Raw genomic sequence first — 24,762 nt, 5'->3', positions numbered from 1 at the left:
TTACCGTGCGGTAGATTAGTTAATGCAGTTATTGAAGTTACAGTGAAATAGATGAGTAGATGCAGTTAATAGAGTTACCGTGCAGTTGGTTAGTTAATGCAGTTATTGAAGTTACCGTGCAATAGATGAGTAGATGCAGTTAATAGTTACCGTGCAGTAGGTTTTAATTTTAAACATAAACCTACATAGTACATAGTCTTTCTTAAAACAAGACCAAATATCTTAGGTCACTTTTCTTGTTATCTAAATCTATCATAATTGAAGGAGTTTCTATTATTTTTAATAAACTCAAGACAAAAAGGCAATTTTGCAGTGTTGTTGTGCTAATAACAGTCTCTTTTTCTCATTTTTAATCTTAAGTCAAAGTGTTTTAATTTTGGTTCAAGTAAAGTTTAACCCCAATTGAAAGCAGTACTAATAGGAAAGTAATTCAGTCTACAGTAAGTTACTGGCAAACCTGCTGCAAAACTACGGCAAAGTGATACAGTGTATATATGTGAAAATATTGATTTGTGAAACCCAATCATTTAACAAATACAAATGATTGACTCTTCGTAGTCTAAATAATAATTATAGACTGTAACAGATTCAAAATAAAAAAACACTACTGGTATATATATCATTTTATTGTGTTCATGTTATTACAAAATACATTTGACATTTTATTTAAAATATAAATTAAATAAATTATTTCAAATTCTATTTTATTTTGTATAACATACAGTGGTTTACTGAATTCAGACAAAAAAATGAATAAAATAAAGTGAAATATTTGGCAAAGAGTTAAATAAAGTCTCTGTACCGTCTAATGCTGCGTTTTCACCAACAGTGTGTTAAGATGAGTTCATGAAGGCTGTCAAATAGACAGCCCCAGTCCAAGAAATAACACCTGTCAGAAGAATTAACAGAAAAATCACACTATTACTTTTGCTCCCCTTTAAACGATTCCATTAAAAAAACGAGCAGAAATAAAAGAAAGTCAAATTATTCGCCTGAATCCCTTTGTTCTTGCAAGCTATGTCCACATTGCGCTAAATACTGTCTTATCTTTCCCAAAGAGCAATGGAGTGCAAATGCGTAAGATTCACGGTAGAAGCATATTGCATTTCTCTGCTTCCGATATTCAAATAACTCTGTTTTTCAATTTAGATAAGAGGAACCTGCCTATGCCTGTCACCGAGGTTAATAGTCAAAAGTTGACAGATAAGGGCAGGCTTTTTCTTTTCGCGCAGACACTTTTATTTACATAAAATGTGAATTTGGCACCACCCGAGGAAAAATGTGTCACGGAGAGATATCCAGCCGAGAAAATGAGTTAGGCTGTGTTTCGCTATGTTTTATGTTCCTTAAATATCAGGTTTAAATGTGCTCGGCTCTTTCTTCCCGTCGGGTTTTCAGCCAGAGTGGCAATTTCAAGACTCTATTAGAAGCGATCGGCATTCAAAAGAAAGAATGAATAGTGTGAGATGTCAAAAAGAGACGTCTAATGATGCCTTTTGATTGCCATGTCAAAACATTTACTACTCAGTCCTGCGCAGCTGAAATTTCCTGTTAATTACCCTCATTTATTTCCTTTCACATTTCACTCGACAATTAGCCAAACCATAACTTACAGTGATAACCGTTTGGATAAAAAAGCGATTGATCTGTGAAGTTGCTGCTGTATTGACTACCGGGCTTCTTTTTTAAAGTTAATGAGGGATGTTTGTGAACGAATACACGTTCCAATATATGCATCCTGCTTTTCTGTATTATTTCCCATTAATCTCTTTTGATTTCATCTTTGAGAACTAGATTGAAATGCATCATGAGAATTTCGACCGGGCTTGGACTAAAAACTACCCGGTCCTCCCAGGTGTCCAAAAGATTTCCATCAAACGCACATTACGTTGATGCATTAAGCAGTCACTTTTATCCAAAAGCGACTGACATTGCATTGTATTATACATTTGTTTCTGACTATGTGCGATCCCCTGGGATCGAACCCATTACCTTGGCGTTGCTAGCGCCATGCCCTAACCACTAACCCACAGGCTCACAATAAGCGCAGTCTTTTAATGCCTAGTTTTAATTGCCACATACAGAAAGATCCGGAGATGTGTCGCCTTTGCTTCTAGCTATCCGATAAGCAGAACATAAGTGATGAAAATGATATCCAGCCAAACCTCATTACCGCTATCATCCAAAAATTTGGAATTGAAAAGCCAAAGACAGTGAAACAAAGAGTTTAACCTGCGATTTATCTTACACTACATACATTAATCCAGTGGGCTTTTATTCAAGCGACGTCCTCACTGAAAGACGCTGATAACAACTTGCGCAAGTGAATAAAACAAAGTATCAGCCCGGAATCAAGCACCCAACCTCTTTCCCTTGCGAGCATCGCTCATCTAAGCGCGCAAAATAATCCACGATGGCCTCTCGCTTTGATAAGAGCCTTTCTTCTAGCCATCAAAGTTGGTCTGGCATCATAGATGGCTTGGGTATTAATAAACCCTAATCACACAGGCATCTGTCATCAGCGCCGCATCTCCGCTCTTACATCACTCTATTGAAAAGCACTTTGCTTTTAGCGGCCTATCATTTTTCCCCGTTTTCTGAATGTTTTTATACTGACAATTAGTGACAAATTAATTACGTCCAGACCATCAGCAACGGAGACAGTAGCTGTAATCAGACCGGCGCTAAAATGGAAATGATCAGCCAGCTGCAGTCCCTTGTGATTAGACTGATATGAAAGCATCCCTAACATAGGTGATGTTACACGAATTAGCATTGCAAACGACACTCCAAAATAAAACGCTCCCGCAGAGACGCCCGCTCGCTTTCCTGAAGCCACATCAGGCTGCTCACATTAATAAATCATTAATGAAATATATCATCCCTTTGACTGGAATCCATAAAATTTTGCTTTACAAAATTCATGGGCTATCAGAGTTTGAAGTGCTTTGTGAATACCATCTTCCTGTGGATCATCCATTAGGAGAGCTGAACTCTTCGACGCAAACATCTCGACAGAGCGGTGACGTGATAAAACAAGTCCGTTTGCCAAGTTATTGCTCATTCTTTCTCCAATGGCTTTAGAGGAGGCTTCAGAGTCTCTGGTGTGCTGAAATATTGTTGATGATTTATTATATGCACACAGCGCGGGAAACAATTGGGAGATAATTTGCTTTCAGAGAATTCTGAGATCTCTGTGTACTTTTGTATACACGCCTCAAGTAAAAATACCGCTGTCAATCGATAAAGGGTGCCGTGACTTTATATTCGGAGTATCATCTAGTTCAGGGCGGCATGAAGTCATTAAAAGACTTGTGCAGTGGAACCGAACACACAGACGGCCACTGTGAAGACTTTCAGAGCACTGAGGTGAACAGAAGATGGACTTCTTCTGATGTCTCATTCTGGGCCTTTTGAACTTCTGAGTTCACTTCTTTTGTATGTTTTATTGGGTCAGGGAGGAATAACGTTAATAGGCTTCCTGTGGTGCTGCTGGGTAACTGAATTTGGCTGAGATGGCCGTGCTTTCATTGGGGATATGACCCTTTAGAAGCAAAATGATAAAGGGGCGCCTTCAGACTTAAATAACTTGAGAAATGAAATACAAGAGAAATACAAGAGAAAGTTTCTAAAAAGGCCTCTTATAGATTTGCTTACATTTCAATATGTGGTTTAAATGTTTAAAGAAGAGGGTTAACAAATTTGAGACTCATATACAAATACATTACCCTGAATTCCTTCTAAATTCAACAGAAGGATCAGTTGCGCTTGTAGCATAAAGCTACAATCCGTAACTTTTTTCATATAAGAATAAACATAAGAATGTCTCTTACCATAATTATTACTATATTTCTAACTGATCAACATTTTCGTAATGGTCTTCCGAACGTGCTCAGGTTTTTTGAAAATGAAAGGAATCTTACAAACACTTTAATAAGCTATACAATGCTACATGTTAACATCACACTAAATCATGCTAGCAACATGCTTATTTGTGCTAAATCATCCAAGCATCATGTTAAAACTTCAACTTTCTTTAAACTTAAAACCTTCTGACCTAAATATTCTTTCTAAAGCTTTCTAGTCAGGCTTTCTCAAGCCAACATAAAGTTTGTCTACAAAGTTTACTATCTAGCTTACAATGGTAAGCGTACAACAATGGTTAGCGTACAACAATTGATGCGGGAAATGTCGGTTTGACATTTTTTTATAATTTTTTTATTTAGAGAAACAGGGACAGCGTACAATAAACATCAACCTCAAGGGGAGAGATGCATAGTACCAGGTTTTTAGCTCAAGAGCTCATTTTCACCCGTAGTCCCTGGGCTGGCTGATGTTAAGTTAGCATACATACATGAATAGTGAAATTTACATTGACCAAATAATGCGAATAATAAATATATGGTCACATGTGGAAATAATCTGACTTCAACAGAAAAAAAGAGAGTAGTATGTAAAGTAACATGCAGTTTAATGTTTCAAACAGAGATGGCGTTAGACAGGCAAGCGGTACACATTGCAGATTTAAATCGATAGGTTTTCACATTTTCTAAAAAGAAAATAAGTGGTGCTCCCCAATATCAAACCTATACGGCTGCTGCTTGTGTGTTGTAGGTGGTTTCTAGGGTATTGCTGGGTTGTTGCTAGGGTATTTTGGGTGGTTCCCTTATCCTTTATATAAAATTGCTTTTTACTTTAAATGAAATTGCACACATCATTTCAACATGCTGCACAATTCAATTTGTTATGTATGTCCTTCGCCAAAACAATTAACTGTAGATTGAATTGCATTGAAAATGTACATTTATGAGGGTAGAACAAACCAAACTAACCCTGACTGATAGTGATGCTTCCCTTAGAAAGCACCCTTCACATTATCCTAAAGACTTGAAATAGTTTGCAAAAGTATTTTGAGGACAAGGCCATTAACAGCAGTTTTGCAATTGCTCACTTAGGGGGAAATGTTTCATTTGGCAAATCCAGTCTGATGCTAATAAGCGTTGCTCTGTTTTCGTTAAATTCTCAGGAGCCAACAGTGACTCAAGCGCAGTGTTTTTTTTTACATCTCTCTCTCTCTCTCTCTCTCTCTCTCTCTCTCTCTCTCTTTTATCATCTTAGTGGAAGAAGACACAGAAGAAAGCTCGCGATCGGGCCGTGACTCCATTTCCACAGCAACCGACCTCAGCTTTCCACCCGGCATGGAGAAACAGGTGAACGGGGGACGTAACAAAGATGACAGAAAGAAGGAGCGAGGAGAGAAGGACAAAAAAGACAAGACTAAAGCCAAGAAAGGCGTGCTGAAAGGAATCGGTGACATGTTCAGGTAGGGTGGACAGCCCTGAGCACAAACCTTCATTTAGCTTGCGATAGTGTCACATGGTCTATCAAGTATATTTAAGCATGTAGTACTCTTTGGTACTCATACGATGCCCTCACCTTCACCTTTAGATAAGGTGTTGTTTAGGGAGGCCTAAGGCAGGTTTGATGGAGATTATGTTTAATAAGAGAAAATGTTTTATTCATCAATGCACAGAATTCCCACTCAAGTTCAGCCTTGGCAAAGCACAAACTTATATTTCTCGGCTACTAATGGCAGAATGCGATTTGCAGAATAGGGCATATAGGTGATTACAAATACGCATTAAACTTTGCATATAGAAAGCACGTATTACCATAAAGCGAATTGTCATCTGAATGTCATTCCAGCTTTCATTTGCAAAGTTTCACAGACTTCCACCACAAAGAAGTCAAAACAAGTGTAGGTAAATCGGTTTATTTTGGAAAAAAAACAAATCCGCATGGATGATTTCAATTTACTCGGCTTGCCGACATAAACCAGCCCGAAGTAACCAAGCAAAGCCTTTCTGAAGGAACGAGGCAGGTACAGATAAAATTCTTCTGAGGGCTGCTATCATGAATAGGTTTCCTGGTCTCCCCGCCCCTCTGGGCTCTTTGAAATACTGGGTCACGCATCCATTTTTCAGAATGCAGTAAACGTTTCCCAATGCCGGGCTAATTAAACTGGGGGCTCCATTAATTATTCTGATTTGGAGCTCATTTGAATCCTGCATAAATAATACACGCTCTTATCTACACAATAAGTTGTTTTGAGGGGGATTTGCGTAATGGGATTAGTTAGCTTGGTGCATGGCATGCTGTTCCGTAATGAACAATAAAGACGACAAGTGTTTCCAGGTCATGTTTCATGAGCTCGGAAGGGTTAGTTATAGTGCCCCCTTGATTTGTGCTCTATCACACTTTTATGTCCTGTGGATAGAAGGTGGGAGACAATTACAAAGCTATAATCAAATGCTAGGTTGAGGGTTGTAATGAATTAACTAGATGAGTACCTTGGTACAATGGAGTCTTGCTGGGGCTTTGAATGGCAGGTATAGTGTTCTGTTTTTTTATTTTTGTATTTATCTTAATGGTACTATTTTTCACAGATTTATTAACAACACTCCAGAGGTGGACATTACATAAGTGTTTTTTCTCTCAAGTACTTAAAGGGATGGTTAAAATAAAAATTCTGTCACCATTTACTCACCCTTAGGTTGTTCAAAATGTATATACGTTTCTTTGTTCAGTTGGACACAAAGGAAGATATTTGGAAGAATGTCAGTGAGCAAACAGATCTAATCCTCCACTGACTCCCATAGTATTTTGTAACAAGGTTCACTAAAAGGAAGGAAGGCGGCGGGAACCGGCGAACGTAACACAACATTTAATGAAATAAACAAACAATAAAACAAAAGTAAAATGCCGGCAGCTCCCTCACGGTCGACTGCGGGCTAGACAAACACACTAAAACAAAACATAAAGTCCTGGCCTGGTCCTCTCTCGCACTTCACGGGTGTCGCTCTTCTCTTATGCTTCCGGAGCTCCTCCGTGAGAGCCTTTCCCTCACGGCTCTCGTCCCGCCCCGCTCGCCACATATTTATTTTCCCTACTATGGAAGTTAATGGGGGATGAGATATATCTGGTTATTTTGTGTTTATCAGAACAAAGACATTTATACAGGTCTGGAACAATCCTATAGGATGACAGAAATTTCGTTTTGGGGTGAGCTATCCCTTTAAGTATCATTACTGTTTAATTTAAAAAGTGGGAAAGCGTTTTCTGTATTTAAGGTAAAAAAAATGGGTAAAAATATATATCTATGAAATGTAGTGGAGTAAAAGTATTACATATTTTTTCCAAAGTAAAAAACTCTCTAAAAGTACAGAAACCTGAGAATTGTGTTTGAGTAAAAAGTTATTTAAGTACTGTCCTCTGTAACACTAAGATAGACAAGAAAATATATTTAGCCTATCAATGACGCAGAACATCTGTATTGCTTATTTCAATGTCTAATGTTACTTCTTTCCCTTGTTTTTACAAAATAAATGCTTATTTGTTGTATATATTTCTATAATGTATGCCATTTTTTTTTTACGAATAGCTTGGTATAGCATCGTTGTAACACAAATACAAAAGATCTATAGCTTTTCCCCTCACTTTTGATACAAATTTGATAAATTCATTGTTATTATTTAATAAAAACACTAAAACTTTATAGCAAAGACAAACTCACATATGTCAAATGAAGAAAGAAATGTTATTGACAAAAGTTGTGCCTCCGCCATCGTCCTGTCAATCGTTGTGTTTCACTTTTGTCACATGACTCCTGTTGCTCTACGCTGCCACCAAGGATATTGTTGTTTAGTAAAACTAAATATAATACGAACTCATGCTGTATGAAGCAGATGTGTATCACATTATAACTCCATCATCGGGTAGACTGACTTCTAAATAAATATTTCTATAAAAACACAAAACATCAGTGGTGCGGTAGGAAAGTATTATAATCGATGGACGGCTAAACACTGAAAACACTGACTACCGGCCCAAGTTGTTTATCAAATTTCTATGATATTACGGTCCCCTGAAATGCACGGTGGTCCTTTTTATTGTACATTTTTGGATGTTTTTGTCTGTTCTTATTGCTGGAGGGTGAGCAAACTTAAGTTCTGTCCTAAAGAAGTTAGTAGTAGAAGGAGTAGTGATAATGCTTTGCTTTACTACTAATGAAGAAAGTGTGTCTGAAGGGCTCAGCATTCATTATAATAAGTTAGGGGCAGGGCACTTGCTGGACGATGTGTGTGTATCCATCTCAGCTTTTGATCTAACCCACTGTATTTCCTAATCACGTCCTCATTAGATTCACATCTATGCCCACTTAACAGCTGAAGTGCATGATAAATGCATGGTTAAAAGATGACCGTGTTGGAGGGTCTCCCGAGGTCATGGAGAGTTGCTCATGCAGAGGAATATAAGGTCGTATTGTGATCTTAAAATCCTCCGGAGGGATGCTGTGCTGGATTTATGGTCTCGGTGATGAGGCAGAATAAGCCTCAGGTGTCCGTCACAGTTCGCTGCCAGCTTTCAGGGATTCTTGGCCACACACCTCTTTCTATAGGGTTATAAGAATCAATCGTGCTCATTTTCTGACTGTTTCAGAATCAGTATGTTTACACACACAAGGAATTTGACTTGGTGACAGGAGCTTAGTGCAGAAGAAAGTGTGAACATGGTGCAAAAATACATTAAGATAGAAAAAATTTGAAATAAAAACAAAAAACAATATATAATTCCTAAATTAGTGTACAGATGTGTTATTTACAGGTTTATCCTATTGTTTCTCACAATGTACAGTTTCCAGATGCTATGTGCAAGTGTGCAATGTGATGGACAATGTGCTCTGAAAGTATCCACATGAGTTTGTGCACGAAATATTTGCGAGGATTGTAACTATGTTTTTGCAAGAATTGCTATCCCTCGTGTCATTTAAAACCTGTGCAGAACACAAGAAAGAGATATTTTGAAGAATGTTGATAACCGAACAATGACGTTACCCATTGACTTGCATTGTATGGACACCAAACCACTGGGACATTTCTCTCAATATCTTCTCTTGTGTTCCATTGAAGAACTGACTCATATACAGTTTTGAACCACATGAGGGTGAGCAAACGATGACAGAAGTTTTATTTTTGGTGAACTATCCCTTTAATGATCCTAAATATTAAACATTGTGATAGTTACGCTTAGCCTTCGCACATTAAGAGAGTAAAAATCAAAGCTACATTAGAGAAGATGAGGCAAAATATGCTTTTGTTGTGTTAGAGAGAGTGGGAAGGGTTTGAATATCATTAAGAAACCCAGTTCTGGCCCCACTGAGCCCAAGATACGCTCACTCAGCATACAACCCAGTCCTCAATTACTCTCATTACATCTACTGTGCCCTACCTCTGAGATCCATCAGACAACATCACACACAAACATGCTTACACCTCCTCGCCGAGAGAGTTTGGGTCTCGCTTCATTGTGACTTTTTGTTTGTACACGACACAGATTCACTCCTGCAGCTATATACGCTCATTTGGACTCTCTAAAGGTCCGTTTCTACTCAACCCGTCCTTCACTTTCCCTTCCGTCTTACTGACACACACACACACACACACACACACACTCACAGCCTCTCCCTGAGGAGGACTCCGAGGCGTTTGCAATACACTGCAATTTGAGCTCATCTGCATGCGTGGGTAAACGTGCTTTGATGAGCTCTGCGCTTAATGGACATACTGATTGGAACAGTATTAAAACCAAAACAGAGAGACAAGGAGAGAAAAGAGATGGGGTGAGCAGAAGAGAGAGAGAAACAATGAGGAGTTGAATGTTTCACTATAGAAGGGTGGTGCAGTGTAAAAATTAGGTAAACAGGGAGAGGATGTGTGGATGGATGGACAGTACATAAACATGACTATATATTTACGGATAAACAGACACACAGACAGACACAAAGACACGTTAGCTAGATACACAGACAGACATTACATTACATTTATGCATTTTGCAGACGCTTTTATCCAAAGCAACTAACATTGCATGATTCTATACATTTGTTTTTTATTTGCTACAGGAAAGCCAGATACTATAGATTGACAGAACAATAGATAATACAGAGACAGATAGACAGACATATGAATAGATACTGTAGATTGATAAGATAATCAGACAGACAGACAGATATATACTATAGACAGATCGATTGCTTCTACGACAGACAGACAGTCTGTTTTCATAAATATAGCTGTTTAATTCATACATAATGAAGGCAGTAATAAAAACAACAAAGTGTTTCCCTAATCTGAGACATCAGTTCACGTGGTGTAGTACCCTTCCTGCAGTTACTTTCCAGGGCAGAAGACTCGTTTTGGAACGCGACCTATTGCGTGCGCAAACCGACTGCCTGTGGATTGCAGATTATAACGTTGTAAATGTTTTTGGGACACACCGATCAAATCGCTTTTTAAGACGTCAATCGTTACGAGCCACAGAAATTACTTTCCTATAGAATGTAGCAGCGTTTTGGACTTTCAAAGATGTTGCGTCTCAGGACATGCATATCTTAAAGCACACCGTTGTTAAAGTCTCTCCACTTATTTGAAATGTTGCCGAAGGTTGACTAGGCCTGCTGTAGATTGATAAGCAATAAAAGATGATAGACAGACAGACAGACAGGTATACAGCATATACTATAGATAAACAGACAGATAGATACATATGAATAGATACTGTAGATCGATAAGATAAACACTATAATAGACAGACGGACAGACAGATAGATAGACAGACACCACAGATTGATAGATACTACAGACAGATAACCAGAGAGACAGACACATATATACTTTTGATTGATAAGATAAACAAACAGAAAGACAGACGGACAGACAGATAGATAGACATGAATAGATTCTGTCGATCGATAAGATAAACACATATATAATAGACAGACAGACAGACGGACAGACGTATAGATAGACAGACACTACAGATTGATCGATACTACAGACAGACACATATATACTTTTGATTGTTTAGATAAACAAACAGAAAGACGGACGGACAGACGGACAGACAGACAGACAGACAGACAGACAGACAGACAGATAGATAGATAGATAGATAGATAGATAGATAGATATATGAATAGATACTCTAGATTGTTAAGTTAAACATATACATGATAGACAGACAGACAGACAGATCGATAGGTACTAGATACAGGCAGACAGACAAATATATTCTGTTGATTGATTAGATAGACAGACAGACAGACGGACAGACATATAGATAGACAGACACTACAGATTGATCGATACTACAGACAGACACATATATACTTTTGATTGTTTAGATAAACAAACAGAAAGACGGACGGACGGACGGACGGACGGACGGACGGACGGACGGACGGACGGACGGACGGACGGACGGACAGACAGACAGACAGACAGACAGACAGACAGACAGACAGACAGACAGACAGACAGACAGACAGACAGACAGACAGACAGACAGACAGACAGACAGACAGACAGACAGACAGACAGACAGACAGACAGATAGATATATGAATAGATACTCTAGATTGTTAAGTTAAACATATACATGATAGACAGACAGACAGACAGATCGATAGGTACTAGATACAGGCAGACAGACAAATATATTCTGTTGATTGATTAGATAGACAGACAGACAGACAGACAGACAGACAAATGAATAGATTCTGAAAATTGATAAGATAAACAGATAGATGACAGAAAGACATATAAAGAAAGACAGATAGAAATATACATAGAAAAAACCTTTACAAGTGAACTAACTTGATGTATTTTACATGTAATATCTTGATGTCACAGCTTGCTAAAAGATTTCTCTTGGAAGCACGCAGTGGGTGAGGTGAGTGTGTCATGCCTCACCGCACACGGTCTAATGAACACCGTAGGTCACCTCCATCCACTGAGCTACCACACGCATGCAAGCATTCAACAAATGACCTGGAAAGAGGGTTAGACGTCACTGTTGTTGTCCGCTCTTGTCTTGCGGGCATTATTATACAAGACGCATACGAGAGTCTGACATTCTTTTGATATGGTCTTTTATCATTAGCTTCTAATCGTATAAGGCCTGTTTGGATGCCCGTACCTCACCCCGGGCCTTGTTTGCATGGCAGACGGCTCACTGAATTTAGACAAAGACGGGAAAGATACAATTAGGTTTGCTTTATGTCTGACTGTCCACATCAATGGCGTGTTCCCTGCATGTACGTGCAGGACAAGGAGGGCAGAAAATAAGAGGTTTTGAATGAGAATGTTTTCTTGTGATGCCAAGCAAAGTTTGTCGAAAAGAGGTCTATTCCAGAGTCCCAATGTCACTAAGATTCACAGTACGTCAATAGGGCTACCCCGAGCATTCTGAGTGTCATCTGCTAAAAAAGTGTAAGAATGAGGGATAGAAACGATCGAAAGACATAAACGAGTGCAGTGGAGTGTACTGGGGCACAGGGAGAGGTGGAGCACACAGGAAAAGGAAAACAAGTCTTGTTTTTACACCACTGGTCACGGCAGCTTTGGCTCGAGGGCGGACATGGCTCTACAGTTTGCGTTAGTGGACACTATTAATAGGATGTAATTGGTAATCTTGATGCCCCCCTCACATTACCCCCATCTGGTTCACTGACCTTCAAACCTCCACGTACCATAATCCTACATGATCAACTCATCCACCCTGACAGGAAAAAATAACTTCAGCCTGAAGTGACAGCAGTGCCCTTGGGGACCTCCAGAGGTCTGGAGGGGGAAGAGTCACAGAAGACTCCCCCCACCAACCATCAGTTGTTCCCTTCCTGGGTGAGCGGGTTGCTGGAGGATTATGGGTAATGGGACATAGGACAGATGCATCTGTTTGCTTTATATGCTTTTGCATCTAGGCTGCCAGATCCCTCAAATTGGACAAAAACAGTACAAGGTCGCTCATTAGACCAACGTTAACAGAGCGCTTTACCAAGAAAAGGTAATTATGGACACGCTGAAGAACAGCACAGCAGTCATATCAGTCTCAGTCTCGGATAAATGAAGCTGCGGTATTTAATGACTAAAGCTGTGATAGATGTGAGCTGTGGAAAGAAGCTTTAATACATCTAGTTTCTTTAATGTTCTTTCATTATAGTGAGAAAGAGTAAATAATAGCAAAACAGGCCAAATTCATTCTTGGGTACTTCTCCCAGTGTTTACATTCCTTGGGCGTCAAACTACAAATGAGTTCTAATTCTCATAGGAGAAAGCATTTTAACATCAGCCTCTTCCCCTTTAAGGAGTGTGACAGCAAACAGGAAGTGAGACACAAAGGACCGGGGATATTGCAAAGTGATCACTTGTCAAAATGTCCACACCTCGGGTGGTATCGCCCATCTGTCTTCTCCTAATGACAGAGTTATTGTTCATGTCGTGACCTCTAGAAATAAAAAGAAATTAAAACAGAAGAAGTGTGATTGTCCCTCCGTAGGCTTAACACGGCGCTGTGTAAATATCATATCGCTCTTAAAATAGTCCTCGCTGTGGTGGCCTGAACTGATTCATCGACGTGCTTCCTTCAGGGGTCACGGAAGGGGACAAAGAGCCAGATATTCTCACCTCTATCCCACTATTCCATTATCCACCTGCCAATCAAACAAGCTCCTCACACAGCAGGGTGCACGGGGGTATATCTGTAGCCGTCTCGGAGAACCACGAAAATAAGGAGTTGATATAACAGCGATTCGTATTAAATATGAATGAAATTTGAATTGCGTATGGATTTATTGAGCGTGTACACTTCGAACACTTTTTTTTAATGGGAGGTGAGGGTTTAGATTATGGTGGTGTATTAAGATTTTATCCTGTTTCACACGCTCTTATTACCCTGGGGAATTTGTGAGTTTAGTAGAAAAAGCAATAAAGAAGCCACACCCCTAAACTTAACCATCACTGGTGTGAAAGCCAATGGTACTAACCTACCTGTTTGGTACATTTGTGATATAAATTGTTGTACCAAAATGTTCTACCATTATGATTTTAAATACAGTTTTTGAGGAGAAATGAGGTACTGTGTCATTCTGGTCTGTGTTGAGATAATTCGTTTTTCAGATGTATTGAATGTTTATCATTCTGCTCTGGGTGGATGAAAGAGGTCCACTCTCCTCCGGTCCGAATCTTCCACCTCTGTTAATTGAGTTTGGATAATTGAGTTTGGAGCTTTCAATGTCAGCGAGGATGTCACATCAACCCCTCCATGGGGTAATGAGATAATCGAATTTGAAATCTGGGTAAAGTTGAAAATGGATACGATATTGCGTTTGCAGTTGTATCTCTGAACCTGAGCTCAATAATGCTTTTGCCTATAAGGGGGATGTTTTAGACAACGGCCGATGTACCTGTTTGAATGCTTTTGATTAGCATTTTTTTTATGTAATAAACAAACTGATGCATTTCTAAGAGCTTTGTAGAGAGTTGCATACAGAAAACATGCCAAAATTAGCTACATTTTGCGTTTTTGATTACTTTTACATTCACAGAAGCATGTGAAGGAGGCTCTTCACAGCGATACAGACCCTGTGCGTGACGGAGCCAGAAATGATTACAGTTTCGGCTTGCAGAGTCTGAAAGCAAGTCTAATAAAATGACCGTTTAACATGTTTGATGAATCGGAAAGGGACCGTTGAGAATGAGGTCATTCTGTAAATGGGAATAGAGAAAACACCAAATGAAACAGAATGCATGTTTGTCTTGAGTTACTGCATGTAAAGTGACCATAAGATGTCATTGTACACTTAGCTAGTGATGGACAGTAGCATAACAATATGACTCCATTAGGGTGATGCAGAAATACAGCGTTTATTTAGAAGACAAGTATACATATTTCCAAGGTTGCTTAATAAAACATAATCTGCATGTCTTGCTCGTGAACGATGATTGCAGTTGTGATGACTTGCATCATAAATAGTTATCTGGTCCACATGAAATGGAAACATCAATATTCGTATTCATAGTTATTCGTGGTTATATTTATTTTGGAAAAGCGAAATAGCTACATATGTAAATATTATAGATGCACCGATACTGGTATCAACGGAGTGATATCTGCCGATTTCAATACTGAAGATTAAATTACTATTTCTTAACTTTCTGCATGTTTATAATTTGTGCAATGACTATTAATATAAAACATCACACTTAACATTAACGTTTCTTAACATTTTTACAGCGCACAAATTCATCGCATTTTCCTGTCGTCTTTCGATTGACAGGATTTGTTGGCCCTGATAAATACACATCAGTTACATAGGACAATGATATCTTGTGTATGTATGATCTACATTGTCATTCTGCCCACTACGAATGCAGACGATGTAAAGCAAGGCATTCCCAGCTATAGTGATATTGGCATCCTGAGTGCGTTAAAAACTAGAAAAAATGTAGAAGGACTGTCAATAGAAGAATAACGAGGTAGATGCAGCGTCAGAGGTTTATGTTGAAGAAATGAGAGACAATGAATAGCAGTCAGATGTGTCAGACTTTTCAAATGTACTTGTCATAGATCTGTACTCGGTTGAGCAATAAAACCATTCTAAAGTGAAACAGATTGGGCATTTATCCCGGATTTTGACAAATGCTTTTACCGCGTGATGTAGACATGGAAAATACGAATCTGTAAAGTATCATCACAGTTGAAGTAGTTTTGACTCAAGGAACATATCACAGCAGATAAGGATGTAAAAGAGATGTTAGCAAGGGAAAAGACAAATGATCATTGTGGGTCATTGGGTGTCTGTGGTTTCACTGCCTCTGGTTCTGTCTATTCTCTGCTCATCTCTTGCTTTCTTCTGAATGTGTACATGCGGGATTACAGTGGGATGTTAATAGGCAGCATACAAACTGATTATTGTTTATTACATGCTGGCAATACAACCACACCATGGTGCCAGACTTTTATATTCATTTGTGTGTATTTTTTATATTTTGGACTCCTGGAAAGGTGCAAATTAGCAGTGTAACTTGAATAAGGAATTGGCTTCTCTTGACTGTAAACAACTTCCAATATGTACAGTCTGATGGAAAACATGGTGTCTGGAAGAAAGGGTTGAAGAAGATCATTGGGGGCATGAGGTTGGCAATGAAGGGCACATCTACTGTCTAAAAAACACTGACCTTCACGACAAATGGAATAGAGATGCTCATGCACACTGTGGACGTCTACTCCAATTTAGTTAGAACTTCTAACACTCAAAGCAGAGCAGAGCAGAACCGAACAAGATATCAAACCCAACAGGTTATAGCAAAAGGCCAGCTTAAAGATAAATAAATGAACTTTCATCTGTTTTGTGGTGTTGCAAGATTGGATAAGATCCCTTCCCAAGTTCTGCCAACAGCCAGTTCTGACAAAACTAGCACCAAAATCAAACACCATTATTTGAAAAAAAACTGAAGGTCTGCTGCAATGCCGTGCACGTATTACAAAATCTTATCCAAACGCCTAGCTAGCGGTTACACAATTGCATGAAAGCAATAATACACAAGGATTCTCTCCAAGAAATGGTCGAGATTTAATACAGGGCTGCCTTTTCTCTTTGGGAAAATGAATTGGGCTGACACGTTCTTTTGAAAGGAGTCGGGACTGGCTCATCATTTGTTTTTAATGGATGTTGAAACACTTGGCTTGGCAGGACAAACATTGTTCTACAGATCAATACTGCAACCATGAAAGTTTTTAGCATTTCTTCTGGAGTTCAGACGTTTTGGCCCTAAGAGGAGCAATTCTGTACTGGCGGCAGAGTTTTTAACAAGCTTCAAGACGAAGTCAGTACTGTCGGCTGACTCAAAGTCCAAGTCTTCACCTGTTACCCATTGAGAGATAGATATCTGGTGTGAACTTGTCAAGAAAGTTCGAAAACAGGCCGAGCTGCTTGGCACAAAGACTGCTGACTGCAATTTCTGATGCTTTAGACTAACACTGAAATCACAGGTTTCAGAACATAGAAACTTGTCTACACGACAGGACACAACACTTATATCCTGAAGTTAGATGGCGGACTGTTTAAAACGCCTTTAAGAAATACAGGGGTGACTTTGTTTTTTGATACTACATATATTGCATGAGGTAGAAAGCATTTAATAAAGACCAAACATTGGCTAAATGTACAGTTTGCATCTGCATTCTTCGCCCTTTGTTCACCTTTTACATATTGGTCTCTCTTTCATTCTTTAAACGTTTTCCCTGTGCCTTGTGCAATGAAAACCGAAGAAGGTAAATCGCTTTTACATAGATGATTTGATACCAATCAGAGTGGAATTATGTGTATCAGTTTTTTCTAAGGATGGCAATTACGATCAAACTCGCCATTCAATCTTTTCCTCTACAAATACATGTTTTCGATTCAGTGTTAAATGAAATATATATTTTCTTTTTTTGCTCCTATGTTCTGTCGTTCCCTTGGTGATGATGTCTTAAGTGGTAGTTGTTCGACTCGTTTGTCTTGGGGAGGTTGTAATTGGGCATTTCTTTGGCAAGAGGGAGCGAATGAAAAGAGAAAGCTAGAAAAGAAAAGAACAGTGCAGAGAGGAAAACAATAAGACCCTGATGTTGTCCTGCTTTTACAAGGTTGTATGAAGGAGAAAAGCATAATTCTTGCAAACAACTTGCTATTATACTGTAAACTTTGAACTTTTGTGTTCCTTTGTTTGTATGTTTTCACTCATGCACGGAATTTGTGTGCATTTGCATTTCAGCTTATATTCTGGGTACAAAATTGTCTCATAGTCATATGATGTGACTGGGTTTATTTTGAGGTTAAAGCCTGAAGTCCATCATTAAATGTGATTTAGAGGTAAGCAAACCTTGCTCCACCTGTCCTGCCCAGAGGCAGTCTGTGCTTGTGTGTGTGCGCGCGCGTGTGTGTGTATCCCATTGAGTATGCATTGTGAGGTGGCATATCTAGGTCACACACACACATATGCACATTACTCATCTGGGAGCTTTCTCCTGTTTACTTTCTCCATCTTGTGTTGATGTCATGGATTGATTGCCAAGGTTTCAGTTCAAACTTAATCGCTTTTCAGTTTCATTGATACCTCAGACCTTGTTCATTCAATGTCAATGACAAAATGTTAAATGCTCTCTCATTTGTAAGTTGCTAAATGCATGCATGTAACACATTAAATGTCATATTTGAAATCATTTTGAATAGCTGTGACATCGTACATACTAGCACACTGACATGTTTTCATACTGAATTGTGGTCACAATTTGGATGATTTTTGCTTTCTAGAACTTTTTAGCTGCGCTCGGAAGCTTAGGGTCACTTGACTGAAATGTTTATGATAATCTTACAACAGGTTTGATCTGAAGCCTTATGTCTGAATGTTTATGTGGAGAAAATGCAAAAAATATAATTTTCTGTAATTCAAAAATAAATATATTTGGGAAATGTTGTTTAAATGGACAAAATAGATGGGAACCCCTTCAGTATTGTTTACTAAGCATTTTAGTGTGAAACCTTAATAAGCTGCTTCGTGAAACATCAATAGTACATTTTTAGGCAAAGTGTTACTATCACATTGTGATCAAATATAGAAAATAATGGAAAATATATATACTTGTGTAATGTGTTTTTTTCTTTACCTTTTTGTCTTCCAAAAATACTAATAAATAATGAGTAAGTGAGTGTCCCTAAACTTTTGCATATTAGTGTGCATTCACAATCCATATTGAGTCTCATAAGAAGGGCAAAGTTTATAGCCGCTCTGCTTTGAAATTTCTTTGCAAGATCTGGTGTTTCCTTCTGGAAATGCAAATCTGGTCGGTTTGCATGAATTAATTAGTATTAGATGCATTTCCAATTTTGACGCTATTTATTTGGCCTTTAGGCAACTCTCTAAGCTGCATATATTTATGATGTAGGCCTACATATACATGTACACACAAACAGAGAATTTGTGTGAAAAATCTCCATGGCTGAAATCTCCCTCTGGATTTCTGCATATAAATATATTCATCAAATGCACTCACAGTTTGGTGGATGTGCACTGTTGCCCTATGTACCAAGATTTTCATTTGCTATTTTGTTAGTCTTATTCAGACAACAGATATACGGGGAGCCAGATGCTTTTTTGACACATTTAGTAAATGACATCTATGAACATTTTAAATCTGTCAGATCCAAGGCAATCTAGGTATGTGCCACAAAGATTCCTGGAATAGCTTTATTTCTCTTTTTTAAACATCCTTTTCACACCCTTTTCAAAGCTGGGTTTGACAGTGGAATGGCAGTGTGGCTTTAGAGGTCAGGTTTAATGAGGTCCATGGGGACAGGCTTAATCGTGAGGCTTTGCCACATAACATCGGTATAAACAACAGAGCTTGTCGCCAGGGCAACGGCGATGGTGTAGTGACTCGGGCATATAATAATGATGTCCCCATTAACATGGGCTAAGTACTAAAGGCTGGGAAAATCTGGAGAGCCACTTGATACTCCTGCACTTATTCGCTTTTGTCTATCTCTTGCTTATTAGATATTACAAGGCATCTTTCAGTGCTGGCTATGATTTAGCATCTCTTTGCCCTTGAGTGAACAGCCCAGACGCTCTGCTAGCACAGACGAGGGACATGAAAAACGTCCAGATCCAGATTTTTCTGTCTTGCCTACCCTAACAAGAAGATATTAAAATTACATGTGGCTGACTGGGGTCTTGCCGTAGGAGCGGTACGGCTCTGGCTTATGGGGAGAAACACCATTTAAAATGGAAGCTGAACAGAGAACAGGAGGCTGAGGCAGTGTTCAAGTGCCAGTGTCCATATTTCTGCATCCTTTGCGTATAAAATTCATATATCATTGACATGTATTATTACTGACATGAACAAGTTTATGAATTCAATATTTGCATTTCAGGTTCAGGCACTATAGGCACTACAAAGTCCTTATTTTTTTACAACTTACTCAAAAAATGCTTGAAAAGGATAATTTTCAACCCAGTATTTTTAACCTGATGTTTATATTTGGCTTAACAATGGGTTAAAATAACCCAGACTAGGTTAATTTACAAGACCACTGGTTGGTGTCGTCCTTTCTGACCCACAGCTGAGCTTCCTACAGATTTTTAGTTTAAAATTTGACTATTATTATTGTATCTGCATTATTTATTAAAATATTCAGATTTTATTTCATTTTAAAGCAGGAATGTGGAGATTTTAGCGGCATCTTGTGGTTAAGTTGTGAATTGCAACCAATGGCTTGCTCCACCCTCCCTTTTGAAGCACTACAGATTTTGGCTTCTTTCCAAAAGCAGATAACCTATTTATGTAATGCGTTCTGTAGAGCAGTTTGTCCGTTAAGGGCTACTGTAGAAACAAAACGGCGAATTCCATGTAAGGGGCCACGCAGTGTATGGAGATAGAAAAAGCTCATTCTAAGCTTATTCCTTAAAATAGTATACACAGCAGAATCTTAAGATCATAATCAAGAAATAGGAAAATAAATGGGGTCACTTTACATTTCACATTAACTCCAGCATTCACGTTTAGAGATCAGCGTGTGCTGTTGATGACCTTGAAACTTTCTGTATTCACTTTTCTTCATCGCATCTCTGTTGTGAATATGGAGATACACTCACAACTTTATTTTACCTGACTCCGTTTTTTCTGACCCTGCAAATCCATTTAATCTAACCTGACTGCTCTATGGCTAATCAATTGGACATCTTCTGTAAGAACAAGCTAATGAGAAAAAGACGTTGTATATTGTATCCCACTTGTAATGTTTGTCTTGTTTTAGCTCTGAGCATCAGGCCCAGAATCATTCATTTAAATCTTAATTAGGCCCATATGATGTTCTTTAGTGTGTCTGGACCTGGGTCACTCTGTCTGTCTATATCTATAACATCAAAATCTGTAGACACACTAATGTCCGTCTTCTGGAGCCATGTGGTACATTACTGCTCTGTAAATCAATACGTCTGAGGTATTGCGCGCGGAAATGGAGAACATAAGCCGTGTCACAAGGAACGGTGATGGACAGAAGGGTCAAAGGTTAGGATGCTTAAAAGCTCCTTCTGCCTATCCAGATGAAGTAATGTGTTTACTTTATTCTTTTACAGCAGTTGAATTGTTTACTTTGTGTGTTGTCCTCAAGATTTCACCACTCCATTGGTCAGCAAAGCTGTAAGCTACAACTTGTAGCATCCTTGTTAAAACATATCATGTGTATATACTGTATGTTGATGAACCAAATCTATATATTATTTCATGGCGTTTGGTGAAAAAAAATGCTGGACTCTCTTGTATACAGTATATTTGTACGACCAAAGGTGATTTTACATCACTGCTTTAGCGCACAGATGTGGCAAAAATGTGGTTTCCCAGAGGTCACAAACCCTCAGCTTTTCAGACCAACAAAATAAAAGTCATTTCATTGCATGGCACATTCGGTTGGAAATGTGATACATAAAACGTTTTGTGCTACGATTGCTCTAGACGCAGGCGTCCCGTGTCACGTCTCGGTAGTGTAAACAGGCCATTGAAATGCATTGCTTTGTGTGGAGAAATGTTAGCTTTGACAGCGCCGGTGACAGAGATGAAGGGGGTGATTGAGGAGATGGTATTATTCAGCTGTATAGACGTGGGCTGTTGAATATAATACACGGTCCTTTGGGTAAGCTGACGTTTTGTTGAGCATTAAGGCTCAATTGCCTCCTACCTTGATGGCCGCGGTCCTTTCCGCACAAGGCCTTCGCTAAATAAAATCTGTTATTGTTTGGAGAAGGTGAAATTGAAATTGAAGTGCGGGTATATGTATGGTGCTGTTTTTCTATCCTTGCAGACACCACATGTTCTCCCAGTGCAACTGAAAAAAAGTACATTTGGGGAAGTTGTTTTATATCCCGGTGTATGTTTTGGGCACATGGTAAACCAGCTAAACATCAATTTAGCAATGGCGGGAAACCAGCTAGACCAGCAGGAGACCAGTGTGGCCAACCTGGGGGACCAGAGCTTGCTGTTTCATATCTTAGAAAATTTGACCGAGTTCTCAATTGTGTTTCATTCAAGTATGAATTTAGTCTCAGCTGTTACTTGAAATAGAAACAAATGATGTGTAAGATGAATCTAGATTGTAGATTGGGGAACATTTAATGGGAAATGTTCATATTAAGTTCATATTGAGATCTTGAATAATATTGACCTTTGATTGCAGACTTGGCAAGTTTGACCTCAGTGACATTGTAAGAGTTCTGCTGAAACTTTTGGAGAAGAAACTGTGTATATATTGCATCTACTAGACTGAAGTCGGGCGCTATTCCAAATGTCTTATGAAAAGCGTCAGGTTAAGCACTATTAATTATAACTTCAGCTTGCGAACATTATACATTTCTGTCAGGTCCCATTCGTGTTATAAAACAAACGTGTGAGCGTGAGAATGACTTTATTTTTATAGTGTGTGTGCGTGTGTGATTGTGCACATGATGATGAGTGTTCCCCGCATGCTCTCAGCAGCCCACCACTAACACCCCCCTTCCTCCCATCCACACGCTTTTGTTTTGAAGCCGGCAGGTGTTTAGGTGCTCATTACTCATGGCTGTCAGAGGAGCAGAGGGGAGAGATGCTTAGTGATGGCCCATTAAACTGTACTTTTGTGCTCTGGAAACTGGAGACCACACTTTATGATGAAGTCAGTCGCGGTGTGTGTGAATGGCATATAGAAGGCCACCTGAAGAGGTGCCTGCACACCAAACCTGGCATGGTAGTGATCAACAGTGCTGTTGTATTACTGTATTTTTGTCGTCATACCAGACTATATTGTTCATTAAAGTACTTGAAAACGTAAAATAAATATTTGGCCCTGGACCTTTGGTACATCTAAACATCCAACACTCAATCAGGTGGTGTAACAAGTGTGGTAAACTAACTCCCGGGGACCCGAGGCAACGGCATTAAAACTTCTGGACAAATAGAGTGTTCACTTACTGCCGAGTCCAGATTTATCTCCATCAAGCCTGCGTTATTACTGGTGACATTCATTTTGACCCGCTGAAGCCCTTGTCTCGCTGTGAGCTCTGCAGCCACCGAGCCAACACACAGCCCAGCCAAAACCAATAGTACTGATTGAAGCTCATTCAACTGGAGAATACAAGGATAGAGCACATTGTCTCTGTGTGTATGGATGTCTATTGTGCTGCCATTCGTTTACCACTTCATTATGTGCATGTTATTTCACTCGTTCATTTTCTCTGTGCTATAAAAAGGGAAAGTGGGAAGGAAGTGTTAAATCAGTTGTGCACCAATGGGAGAGGAGGAGGCCTCCAAAAGACTGAATCTTTAGATTGTGTGGACACAACAAATAAAAGCTTCTCTGTAGTTTCCATCTCCATTTGTTAATGACAATTATGCTTAAAGCCTCAGGCATTGTAGACATGAATAAAACCCAGCTCTCCAGGGACGGTACGGCCATTCGGCCTCGGCCCATTTCATCTGCAAATTGATGTTGACTCCCATATGGGTTTTACTGTAAGGGTTAAAGAATTCACATTTGGGTCTAAAAGATAATCACATTGCACAGGAGAAAATTGCTTTTGACCTAACTTGTTTGTGTACTTTTGAGACAAGAAGTTTGAAATCGTCTGATCGATTATTTTCCAGACAAGCCTCCAAAATCCCACCCACCTCCTAGTATATCTCTCCTCTGTCAGTTTAAAGAGGGCACGGGCGAGAGAAAAAGAGAGAGCGAGATGGTGAAAAGGAAGATTATTTAAGGCGAGTTAATGAAGAAGTCCTTGAGATGTTCGGTAGGTTGTCAGCGATAGCGGTGATAGATTGAGGTGCTGCTGTTATTAGCATGCAACCGGCAGACTTTCTAAGCCGAGACCCTGGCCATTTGTTGATTAATTAATCAGGTAATGTACAGTATCCCAGGGACAAAAGTAGCAAGTTTGGCCTTGCCGTGCTTATGTTACCAGAAAGAATCCGCACCCACAATCATATGAGAAATGGTACAGCTAGTGCTGTATAGTAAAACAATCATATTTGGGGAAAAGGGTTTCCCATTTCATGAATATGTTCAGCGGATCTAAATCAACCCTTTTTGAGGTAAGTCTGTTGAGTCGGAGGGGTAAGTTTGTGTGTCTGGGGTCTCTGGCGAAATTTGGCGAGAGGGTTAGGAAAATAAACTTTAGGTAATGGTGGTTAGGACGCTGTAGGAATTGGATAGTTTCTTTTGAGGCTACGTATGATCGCGTTCAATCTCTGACAGTTGTGTTTTGGTGGGTGATCAAATGAGATTTTCATTATCGATTGTCATCCAAATGACATGAATTCGGGCGACATGAGAATGCAACTAAGTCAATGAAAATGATTACTTTCCTTCAATGAAAATGTTTATTTTATTGGAGGCAGTAATTCATATTGTCGCCCCACAAATTCACACGCTCTGTGTTATTGCTTTATCAAAGATTTGATTATTGCCTCCAGTAATTTTTTATTTATGAGATGCAGACATCTGCACACATGACATTCATCAACATTTCTTGTAAAATTGGATACATAGCGTTTGTTGTAAGCTTGGACAGGAAAACACAATCGGTACTTTCCTGACCCTTTCCCTCTAGCCAAAGGTCTAAATGGTGTGGCATACACACGAGTGACAGGAAATGACGTCACTAATAGCCCATAAGAATAACAGGATCTGGAACCACTGGGATCCCAAATGCGAACTGTTGATAATAACCAAAACCAGAAAGATTGAGTACTGTTCCATTGACAGCGAAGTCAGTCTATACCACATCCTGTCCAAAGGCAGGACAGTCTTAACAGTTTAAGATTTCAATCAGGAGAGGACAAAGTTTAAGGAAG

At 39.2% G+C, this 24,762-nt stretch overlaps 1 protein-coding gene across 1 annotated transcript in view; it reads left to right on the top strand.

Moving 5' to 3' along the window:
- pard3aa (par-3 family cell polarity regulator alpha, a) overlaps positions 1–24,762 on the top strand; it is a 348,067-nt gene that overhangs the window by 237,045 nt on the left and 86,260 nt on the right. The window contains exon 18 of the mRNA XM_079487989.1: positions 5,119–5,323. Within this exon, the coding sequence (XP_079344115.1) occupies positions 5,119–5,323 (205 nt within the window). The remainder of the gene's footprint in view (positions 1–5,118; positions 5,324–24,762) is intronic.

This window comes from Barbatula barbatula (genome assembly GCF_947034865.1).
Source record: "Barbatula barbatula genome assembly, chromosome: 23".
NCBI lineage: Eukaryota > Metazoa > Chordata > Actinopteri > Cypriniformes > Nemacheilidae > Barbatula > Barbatula barbatula.
The sequence above is the reverse complement of the archived record's forward strand: the minus strand, read 5'-3'. Positions and strand labels throughout refer to the sequence as shown.